The sequence below is a fragment of the Oncorhynchus masou genome, chromosome 2 (genome assembly GCF_036934945.1).
Source record: "Oncorhynchus masou masou isolate Uvic2021 chromosome 2, UVic_Omas_1.1, whole genome shotgun sequence".
Taxonomy (NCBI): Eukaryota; Metazoa; Chordata; class Actinopteri; order Salmoniformes; family Salmonidae; genus Oncorhynchus; species Oncorhynchus masou.
Window position 1 is genome coordinate 5320323 of NC_088213.1, and position 11800 is coordinate 5332122.

The following is an 11800-nucleotide window of genomic DNA, read 5'->3' on the forward strand; positions in this document are numbered from 1 at the left end:
TACTGTCATTCATATTCACCCAGTTCAATGTAACTGTGACAGGTTTAGGTTACTGTCATTCATATTCACCCAGTTCAATGTAACTGTGATAGGGTTTAGGTTACTGTCATTCATATTCACCCAGTTCAATGTAACTGTCATAGGGTTTAGGTTACTGTCATTCATATTCACCCAATTCAATGTAACTGTGACAGGTTTAGGTTACTGTCATTCATATTCACCCAGTTCAATGTAACAGTGACAGGGTTTAGGTTACTGTCATTCATATTCACCCAGTTCAATGTAACTGTGATGGGTTTAGATTACTGTCATTCATATTCACCCAGTTCAATGTAACTGTCATAGGTTTAGGTTACTGTCATTCATATTCACCCAATTCAATGTAACAGTGATGGGTTTAGGTTACTGTCATTCATATTCCATTCACCAGTTCAATGTAACAGTGATAGGGTTTAGGTTACTGTCATTCATATTCATCCAGTTCAATGTAACAGTGATAGGGTTTAGGTTACTGTCATTCATATTCACCCAGTTCAATGTAACAGTGACAGGTTTAGGTTACTGTCATTCATATTCACCCAGTTCAATGTAACAGTGATGGGTTTAGATTACTGTCATTCATATTCACCCAGTTCAATGTAACTGTGATAGGTTTAGGTTACTGTCATTCATATTCACCCAGTTCAATGTAACAGTGATGGGTTTAGATTACTGTCATTCATATTCACCCAGTTCAATGTAACAGTGATAGGTTTAGGTTACTGTCATTCATATTCACCCAATTCAATGTAACTGTGATGGGTTTAGGTTACTGTCATTCATATTCCATTCACCCAGTTCAATGTAACAGTGATAGGTTTAGGTTACTGTCATTCATATTCACCCAGTTCAATGTAACAGTGATGGGTTTAGGTTACTGTCATTCATATTCACCCAGTTCAATGTAACAGTGATGGGTTTAGGCTCCTACATGATATCATATTTTACTCATATTGTCCCTATACACATCATGAGGTTGCAACAACCTGGCCTATGAATGAAGGTTTACAACGTAGGTGCACACAGGCCGAGATACATTTTTGTAAGTTAACAGACAGTAACAGATTCAATACCAATTGACACACTCTTTACACTCTTGCCTGCATCTAGCTGATGTAAGTTGTAATCATTAATCCAACAGTTGCAAACGAGCGTTTCTATTTGTACAAATTCAAATTTGTTTATCCCAGTTTCGTTCCGTTTAAGATGATTTTTTCAACAGAATCGACTGAATGAATACACCCCTGATCAAACGCGATCACAGTTACTTTTCATAGCAGCCAGATTGTTGTGTAATTCCTTCTGGCATCTACGTACCGTCCTCGTCTCACCTTTCCCTTCACTTGTGGTCTTCAGTGCACAACACGTCAGCTGTCTGTGACCAGGCGAAAAACCTTTCCAAGCCAAACCTTCATATCATAACTGCTAACTGCTACACACAGCCTAAATCGTTATCACCATATTAGCTAAAGTCAAGTCAACAACATAGTTTCTAGAAGCTAACACTTTAGTAAACCCGCTACAATCATGTTTAGTCAGCAGCAAGCAGTTTACACTGGCAGGCCACGATGACGGTAAATGAATCAAACCAAACGCTAACGTTGACTTGGAAGAGTTCCGTTGTTGGATAGCCATAGCCAGCCAAGTAACATAGCATCCTTCTCTGTTTGAGCCGGATTTGAGTAGATTAAACTAGCTAGCTGCATTCACTAGCTAAGTACCTGAAAGTTAAATAAAATAAGAAATATATCATATTTAGCTCTCTCTCTCTCTCTCTCTCTCTCTCTCTCTCTCTCTCTCTCTTGCTTCTCCTTGATTTTTGAAGAAATTAATTAGTTCATAACTGTTCAACTATTGTCTTTCTCTATTTTTGAGTCAACTACTCACTAGATTTGATGCACTGCAGTGCTAACTAGCTATAGCTTATGCTTTCAATACTAGATTCATTATCTGATCCTTTGATTGGGTGGACAACATGTCAGTTCAAGCTGCAAGAGCTCTGATAGTTTGGAGGACGTTCTGTGGAAGTTGTCATAATTACTGTGTAAGTCTATGGAAGGGGGTGAGAACTGTGAGCCTCAGAGTTTTTGTATTGAAGTCAATGTACCCAGAGGAGGATGGAAGCTAGCTGTCCTCCGGCTACACCATGGTGCTACCCTACAGAGTGCTGCTGAGGCTACTGTAGAACTACAATGCAAACAATGTGTTTTAATCAATTATTTGGTGACGTGAATATATTTAGTATAGTTTTATCTACAAAGGATAACATTTTTAATGTTTCGCTATTTTTATTTTTATGAAAAAGACAGAGGAGGATGGTCCTTCACTTCCTCCTCTAGGGAGCCTCCACTGACTCACAGTCACGCATGCTTACATTTTACAATTTGTCCATTTCCCCCATTATAAAAAAATAAATAACAAAATATTGAAATATTTTATTTTATTAGACAGAGTAGTGTAAATAGGAATGAAAGGAGGAGAATGTAGATTAAAATGGAGGATGTTATCAGATGAGACATATGAACACAAATACAGACATTGGGGTACTTGTTAAAGGGTCTTCATTAAGAGTCGGACTCAAACATCTTCTTTCTACCGTCCATGCCAGCCTTGTCCTCTATGTTCTTACGCCAGTCAGCTGCATCTTTCACCTGTGGAGGGAGAGGAGAAGAAAAGGAGAGGAAGGGAGAGGAGAGGAGAGGAGAGGATGAGATGAGAGGATGAGGAGTTTGGATTGGATGAGATGGTTTGGATTGGATGAGATGAGTTTGGATTGGATGAGATGAGTTTGGATTGGATGAGGTTATAAGGTGGTTTATGAACCCTGATATTCACATTGTGTAAGGCAGTCAGTCAGTCTATCTAGCATGGGGCCTCTTGGACACACTCCAACCCTACTCAGTAAAACAGAAGTAACCCTACCTCCTCCTTGACCTCCTTCTTGACTTGCTTCAGGTTGGACCTCAGATCCAGGGACACCTTGTGTTTGGAGCCCAGCAGAGCCTGGAGCATAGCATCAGCAGACATGCGGACTTTCTTCAGGACGGGCTTCCTGAACTTGCCCTTCAGGTCTTGTAGTTTTATCTTCAGATCCTCAATCTGAAAAGAGAGAGACTTAGAGTGAGAGTGAGAGAGAGCGAGAGAGAGAGAGACATGCGCGAGAGAGAGTTTCAGGTGAGAGTTTTAGAGAGAGCGAGAGAGAGAGCGAGAGAGAGAGAGAGAGAGAGAGAGAGTGAGAGAGAGAGAGCGAGAGAGAGAGAGAGGGGGAGAGAGAGAGAGAGAGAGAGAGAGAGAGAGAGAGAGAGAGAGAGAGAGAGAGAGAGAGAGAGAGAGAGAGAGAGAGAGAGAGAGAGAGCATGCTCGTCAGTGAAATTCCCCCTTGTTGGAGGAAATTATAGTTGAAATGATTAATTATGTATACATTTCTATTAGAACCATTAAGTTTTAATACTATTATGTTATGGTATGAAATGTATGGGTTTTTGGTTAAAGGAGGACTGAAATTGTAGGTAAAACGAATGAATTGTCTGTACCTTGTGGGTTTAAGGGAGAAGGAGGCTATATCTTTTCTGAAAGATAAGAATGTTCTTTGATGTTCTATTAGTGGAGGAGAGTGTCTTTTAGACAGATTGGAATGTTTGCTTTATGAGGTGAGTAGGAGACAATCTCCAGACCTGAAGACTATTGTGTGGATCGGAGAGAGTGTGAGAACTGATGACGTCATTTTTATCTTCCCTTTAAAATTTAATGTTCTTTGTATTTTGGGTCAGTACTCATCAAGAATAAATGCCGAACTTGTTTTTAAAAAGACTGGTCTTGATCTATTTCATGCAAAAATGATAAACTTACAACTTATTATAAAATATATAGTGTGAATTTGGTTTTGGCTACAAAACATATAGGAATTTAGAATTCCTCTAACACCCCTTTATACTGAAAGAATGACCATCTATCCAGGAATACATTTGAAAATGTAAATGTACCTCCTTATCGGACTTGGCTACTTTGCTTTGCGTGTCATATCTCTGCTCATCCACTGCATCAATCTGCTGGTGGAGCTTCTTGCACAGATCCTAGAGAGAGAGCGAGAGAGAGCGAGAGAGAGAGAGAGAGAGAGAGAGAGAGAGAGAGAGAGAGAGAGAGAGAGATAAAGAGCGAGAGCGTGAGATAATGTAAGAGAGTACATTTAAAGATAATAGATGTTTGTGAAATTATATATAATATGTAACTGAATATCCTGGAAAGATACAATCCAGCTTGATTTGGTTCCACCCTTACTTTAACGCCCCTGATGGAGCTCGTCAGCTGTTATAGTGGGTCTGGAGCAAAACCCTGCACACACAGTAGCTCTCCATAGGTTGGTCAACAGCTACCGCTCTTCATACCTGGAGTTCCTGCATGGATTCAGGGACGGAGAGGGAGGGGACATTCTCATCCATGTAGCTGTTTTTGTCCTCCTCTGCCTGGATGGCCTCAGCCTCTATGAACCCCTGGGCAATCTGGAGCATCAAGCTCTGGGGGTAATAACACAGGGGGAAGTGGTTAGTGTACCCAGACACAATGGTTAGCCAGTTGATCAGAAATGCAGTTGTTTACATGGACATTTTGTCAATAATTTGACTATATGGATTAAAGTTGGGCTTAGTCTACATCCCTGTCACACTCCCCAGAGGAAAACATATATTTATTTTATTTATGTATTTATGTTTCATTTATGTATTTATGTTTCATTTATGTATTTATGTTTTGATATCTTGAATTCAGATTTTTTTAAATTTGATAATTGATATATAAAATCTAGAATCCTTAAAAAAAAACTAAATGTTAATGTGGACTCAGTCCTTTCGACGTCTCTAAACGGGTTATTATGCTGCGTTGTTGTGCGTCTAGGCCTCCTCCTTACCTTCAGATGTTGCCTGCGACTCGACGACATCTTTTTACTTCAGAGAAGATTAGATGTGGGGGGGGACATGGGGGGGGCATGGGGGGGAAACATGAGTTGAGATACACAGCTTGAAGAGCTTGGAATGAAAACCACAGATTATACAGTTGATGTACTGAATGCTCCTGAAGACCACCAACAGTAGACATGTATAACATATGGAATTCTTGATTCTTAGAAGATATCTCAATCAAAATGAACATGTTGAGAGAGCTGTAATTGTACTCAAACAGAATCAGTACGTACTCTGACATCTTGGCCGGTGGTTGATATCACTTCCTTTTGAAGAGAGATAGTTATGGCATTTAATTCAGTGTACCATTATAGTCCACCCTTTGTGGAAATAATTCATTTTAACACACAACCCTCAGCGTTAGAGGGGCACATCACATCTCTACATTATAAAGTACAGGCCTCAGGGTTAGAGGGGCACAACACATCTCTACATTATAAAGTACAGGCCTCAGGGTTAGAGGGGCACAACACATCTCTACATTATAAAGTACAGGCCTCAGGGTTAGAGGGGCACAACACATCTCTACATTATAAAGTACAGGCCTCAGGATTAGAGGGGGTTACATCACATCTCTACATTATAAAGTACATGCCTCAAGGTTAGAGGGGCACATCACATCTCTACATTATAAAGTACAGGCCTCAGGGTTAGAGGGGCACAACACATCTCTACATTATAAAGTACAGGCCTCAGGTTTAGAGGGGCACATCACATCTCTACATTATAAAGTACAGGCCTCAGGGTTAGAGGGGCACAACACATCTCTACATTATAAAGTACAGGCCTCAGGGTTAGAGGGGCACAACACATCTCTACATTATAAAGTACAGGCCTCAGGGAGGAGGGGCACATCACATCTCTACATTATAAAGTACAGGCCTCAGAGAGGAGGGGCACAACACATCTCTACATTATAAAGTACAGGCCTCAGGGTTAGAGGGGCACAACACATCTCTACATTATAAAGTACAGGCCTCAGGGTTAGAGGGGCACAACACATCTCTACATTATAAAGTACAGGCCTCAGGGTTAGAGGGGCACAACACATCTCTACATTATAAAGTACAGGCCTCAGGGTTAGAGGGGCACAACACATCTCTACATTATAAAGTACAGGCCTCAGGGTTAGAGGGGCACATCACATCTCTACATTATAAAGTACAGGCCTCAGGGTTAGAGGGGCACATCACATCTCTACATTATAAAGTACAGGCCTCAGGGTTAGAGGGGCACAACACATCTCTACATTATAAAGTACAGGCCTCAGAGAGGAGGGGCACATCACATCTCTACATTATAAAGTACAGGCCTCAGGGTTAGAGGGGCACATCTCTACATTATAAAGTACAGGCCTCAGGGTTAGAGGGGCACAACACATCTCTACATTATAAAGTACAGGCCTCAGGGTTAGAGGGGCACATCTCTACATTATAAAGTACAGGCCTCAGGGTTAGAGGGGCACAACACATCTCTACATTATAAAGTACAGGCCTCAGAGAGGAGGGGCACAACACATCTCTACATTATAAAGTACAGGCCTCAGGGTTAGAGGGGCACATCACATCTCTACATTATAAAGTACAGGCCTCAGGGTTACATTATAAAGGGCACAACACATCTCTACATTATAAAGTACAGGCCTCAGGGTTAGAGGGGCACAACACATCTCTACATTATAAAGTACATGCCTCAGGGTTAGAGGGGCACAACACATCTCTACATTATAAAGTACAGGCCTCAGGGTTAGAGGGGCACATCACATCTCTACATTATAAAGTACAGGCCTCAGGGTTAGAGGGGCACATCATATCTCTACATTATAAAGTACATGCCTCAGGGTTAGAGGGGCACATCTCTACATTTAGACAGGGTGTGGTAAGGCAGTTGTCTTGTATCATGGGTCTATTTGTGCGTTCCTGTGTGGTGGTGGTGAGGGGGGTAGCTGACGAACACCCGAAACCACAACAGCTGAGAACTCCCTCCCTGCCTGCCTCCTTTGGACTTTCCTTAAAGTGTCCCAAGACAGGGTGCAGCAAAGTGGTCAACACACGTCCCCCAAAAATACCTGTCTGGGCTGCTGGCTCTGTCTGACAGACATAGACCATGTCGTCTGGACACTTGGTGTACTGGCTGGTTTGTCTTCTATCTTTTAAATGTTTGACTTAGAAAGTGTTTCTGACATATCTGAGTGAACAACTACTTTGTCTGCCACTTCAAAAATGTCTAAAAAATATACATACAGGTTTAGAGTGATAAAGAAAATCTGTCTTCAATGAATCAATGAACAGTCTGTTTGACGAGATAAATACCAGGAAGTCTCAAAACTATGTTCAAATGAAGAGTGTAAATAAGATCACGCCATTCATTAAATCAATAACTCCAAACCAATATTCAGTTTAACAATGAAACTATAAGAATTAACACCTTGGCTATTTCTCCTAAAACATCTACCTATCTTGTGAAGTAAGAGTTAGAGAATCATTTTAACCATATTATTTAAAAAAAAAAAAACAAAAATTAAAACCTCCTTAAAACAAAGCGCTCTTCCACAGTAACAGATCTGTCTCCCGTGAGATGGATGGACGCCATGTTAATTCACACATGCCAGTTGACTGTTAGGACAGCCAACCTACTAGTCAGCATCCTGATCCCAAGTGTTGAAAAAACAACCCTCTGTCAAAGTAGACAAGGCACAGCATCTTCTTCTTCTACTATAAAACAACCCTCTGTCAAAGTAGACAAGGCACAGCATCTTCTTCTTCTACTATAAAACAACCCTCTGTCAAAGTAGACAAGGCACAGCATCTTCTTCTTCTACTATAAAACAACCCTCTGTCAAAGTAGACAAGGCACAGCATCTTCTTCTTCTACTATAAAACAACCCTCTGTCAAAGTAGACAAGGCACAGCATCTTCTTCTTCTACTATAAAACAACCCTCTGTCAAAGTAGACAAGGCACAGCATCTTCTTCTTCTACTATAAAACAACCCTCTGTCAAAGTAGACAAGGCACAGCATCTTCTTCTTCTACTATAAAACAACCCTCTGTCAAAGTAGACAAGGCACAGCATCTTCTTCTTCTACTATAAAACAACCCTCTGTCAAAGTAGACAAGGCACAGCATCTTCTTCTTCTACTATAAAACAACCCTCTGTCAAAGTAGACAAGGCACAGCATCTTCTTCTTCTACTATAAAACAACCCTCTGTCAAAGTAGACAAGGCACAGCATCTTCTTCTTCTACTATAAAACAACCCTCTGTCAAAGTAGACAAGGCACAGCATCTTCTTCTTCTACTATAAAACAACCCTCTGTCAAAGTAGACAAGGCACAGCATCTTCTTCTTCTACTATAAAACAACCCTCTGTCAAAGTAGACAAGACACAGCATCTTCTTCTTCTACTATAAAACAACCCTCTGTCAAAGTAGACAAGGCACAGCATCTTCTTCTTCTACTATAAAACAACCCTCTGTCAAAGTAGACAAGGCACAGCATCTTCTTCTTCTACTATAAAACAACCCTCTGTCAAAGTAGACAAGGTACAGCATCTTCTTCTTCTACTATAAAACAACCCTCTGTCAAAGTAGACAAGGCACAGCATCTTCTTCTTCTACTATAAAACAACCCTCTGTCAAAGTAGACAAGGCACAGCATCTTCTTCTTCTACTATAAAACAACCCTCTGTCAAAGTAGACAAGGCACAGCATCTTCTTCTTCTACTATAAAACAACCCTCTGTCAAAGTAGACAAGGCACAGCATCTTCTTCTTCTACTATAAAACAACCCTCTGTCAAAGTAGACAAGGCACAGCATCTTCTTCTTCTACTATAAAACAACCCTCTGTCAAAGTAGACAAGGCACAGCACCTTCTTCTTCTACTATAAAACAACCCTCTGTCAAAGTAGACAAGGCACAGCATCTTCTTCTTCTACTATAAACACCAAGCTGTTTTAGTATTTTATATGTAAATTATTGTAAATTAATACCACTTACACGTTTTTTCAGTGAGTAATATCTATTTACGTTGTGTGATAATTACAGTCAGCTAATAGAAAAATGCCAGACTATAAATCACAGTGACACTGAATCTCTACTGAATGCAGAGTTGAAACCGAGAGAGGACAGGAGATAGAAGATAGGAATGGGAGGAATCTCACCTAGAAGGAAGAGCGTTGCAAGATGGAGGGATGAGTGACTGAGATTGTCAAGCCAGGGAGGAGAAATATGAAGAAGGGTATATATAGGCACAGTTCTGGGACCAGCTGTCTGTTTAACCCTAAAAGCACCAACAGGGGGGTCAATTTGTCAAAGTGACCTCAAGGGCACAAAAAAACGTCATCATTTTGTCCTTCTGAAGTTTTAGGTCAAGCAACTAAATCACAGACAAAAATAATAATATGGTGGAATGAAAAAAAGTATCTCTCTTTAGTTAGACGGAGACTTAGGGAGCAACCAGATGAAATCAGAGATAGACAGAGAGGCAGGGATCAACCAGATGAAATCAGAGATAGACAGAGAGGCAGGGATCAACCAGATGAAAATCAGAGATAGACAGAGAGGTAGGGAGAAATCAGATGAAATCAGAGATAGACAGAGAGGTAGGGAGTACCAGATGAAATCGGAGATAGACAGAGAGGTAGGGATCAGCCAGATGAAATCAGAGATAGACAGAGAGGCAGGGAGAAAATAGGTGAAATCAGAGATAGACAGAGAGGTAGGGAGAAATCAGATGAAATCAGAGATAGACAGAGAGGTAGGGAGAAACCAGATGAAATCAGAGATAGACAGAGAGGTAGGGAGAAAATAGGTGAAATCAGAGATAGACAGGGAGGCAGGGAGAAATCAGATGAAATCAGAGATAGACAGAGAGGCAGGGATCAACCAGATGAAATCAGAGATAGACAGAGAGGCAGGGAGTACCAGATGAAATCAGAGATAGACGGAGAGGCAGGGAGTACCAGATGAAATCAGAGATAGACAGAGAGGCAGGGAGAAATCAGATGAAATCAGAGATAGACAGAGAGGCAGTGAGAAATCAGATGAAATCAGAGATAGACAGAGGTAGGGAGCAAACAGATGAAATCAGAGATAAACAGAGAGGTAGGAAGCAACCAGATGAAATCAGAGATAAACAGAGAGGTAGGAAGCAACCAGATGAAATCAGAGATAGACAGAGAGGTAGGAAGCAACCAGATGAAATCAGAGATAAACAGAGAGGCAGGGAGAAATCAGATGAAATCAGAGATAGACAGAGAGGCTGGGAGAAATCAGATGAAATCAGAGATAGACAGAGAGGCAGGGAGAAATCAGATGAAATCAGAGATGGACAGAGAGGTAGGGAGAAACAGATGAAATCAGAGATAGACAGAGAGGTAGGGAGAAATCAGATGAAATCAGAGATATACAGAGAGGTAGGGAGAAAATAGGTGAAATCAGAGATAGACAGAGAGGTAGGGAGAAATCAGATGAAATCAGAGATAGACAGAGAGGCAGGAGAAAATAGGTGAAATCAGAGATAGACAGAGAGGTAGGGAGAAATCAGATGAAATCAGAGATAGACAGAGAGGTAGGGAGAAATCAGATGAAATCAGAGATAGACAGAGAGGTAGGGAGTAACCAGATGAAATCAGAGATAAACAGAGAGATTGGGAGTACCAGATGAAATCAAAGATAGACAGAGAGGTAGGGAGAAATCAGATGAAATCAGAGATAGACAGAGAGGTAGGGAGTATCAGATGAAATCAGAGATAGACAGAGAGGCAGGGAGAAATCAGATGAAATCAGAGATAGACAGAGAGGTAGGGAGTAGTACCAGATGAAATCAGAGATAGACAGAGAGGTAGGGAGAAACCAGATGAAATCAGAGATAGACAGAGAGGTAGGAGTATCAGATGAAATCAGAGATAGACAGAGAGGCAGGGAGAAATCAGATGAAATCAGAGATAGACAGAGAGGCAGGGAGAAACCAGATGAAATCAGAGATAGACAGAGAGGTAGGGATCAACCAGATGAAATCAGAGATAGACAGAGAGGTAGGGAGAAATCAGATGAAATCAGAGATAGACAGAGAGGTAGGGAGAAACCAGATGAAATCAGAGATAGACAGAGAGGTAGGGAGAAATAGGTGAAATCAGAGATAGACAGAGAGGCAGGGAGAAAATAGGTGAAATCAGAGATAGACAGAGAGGTAGGGAAAATCAGATGAAATCAGAGATAGACAGAGAGGTAGGGATCAACCAGATGAAATCAGAGATAGACAGAGAGGTAGGGAGAAATCAGATGAAATCAGAGATAGACAGAGAGGTAGGGAGAAACCAGATGAAATCAGAGATAGACAGAGAGGTAGGGAGAAAATAGGTGAAATCAGAGATAGACAGAGAGGTAGGGAGAAACCAGATGAAATCAGAGATAGACAGAGAGGTAGGGATCAACCAGATGAAATCAGAGATAGACAGAGAGGTAGGGAGAAATCAGATGAAATCAGAGATAGACAGAGAGGCAGGGAGAAATCAGATGAAATCAGAGATAGACAGAGAGGCAGGGAGAAATTAGATGAAATCAGAGATAGACAGAGAGGCAGGGAGAAACCAGATGAGATCAGAGATAGACAGAGAGGTATGATGAAATCAGAGATAGACAACCAGATGAAATCAGAGATAGACAGAGAGGCAGGGAGAAATCAGATGAAATCAGAGATAGACAGAGGTAGGGAGAAAATAGGTGAAATCAGAGATAGACAGAGAGGTAGGAGAAATAGGTGAAATCAGAGATAGACAGAGAGGTAGGGAGAAAATAGGTGAAATC

The 11800-nt window shown here is 41.0% G+C and overlaps 1 protein-coding gene across 1 annotated transcript; it reads right to left on the reverse strand.

Moving 5' to 3' along the window:
- Window positions 1-2500: 2500 nt before the first annotated feature.
- LOC135553336 (troponin I, fast skeletal muscle-like) lies at window positions 2501-9200 on the reverse strand. Its single transcript, XM_064985493.1, has 7 exons — window positions 9154-9200; window positions 5228-5260; window positions 4943-4979; window positions 4425-4553; window positions 4023-4112; window positions 2962-3138; window positions 2501-2690 (listed from the first exon to the last, which is right to left on the reverse strand). The coding sequence occupies exons 2-7, from the start codon at window positions 5233-5235 to the stop codon at window positions 2604-2606; spliced, it is 528 nt and encodes a 175-aa protein (XP_064841565.1). The 5' UTR covers window positions 5236-5260; window positions 9154-9200; the 3' UTR covers window positions 2501-2603.
- Between the last annotated feature and the right edge of the window lie 2600 nt (window positions 9201-11800).

Coding starts and splice junctions, on each gene's coding strand:
- LOC135553336 (XM_064985493.1), bottom strand. Junction 4,554..4,942: donor GTCGCAGGCAACATCTGAAG/GTAAGGAGGAGG, acceptor TATTACCCCCAG/AGCTTGATGCTCCAGATTGC. Junction 3,139..4,022: donor TAGCCAAGTCCGATAAGGAG/GTACATTTACAT, acceptor CTCTCTTTTCAG/ATTGAGGATCTGAAGATAAA.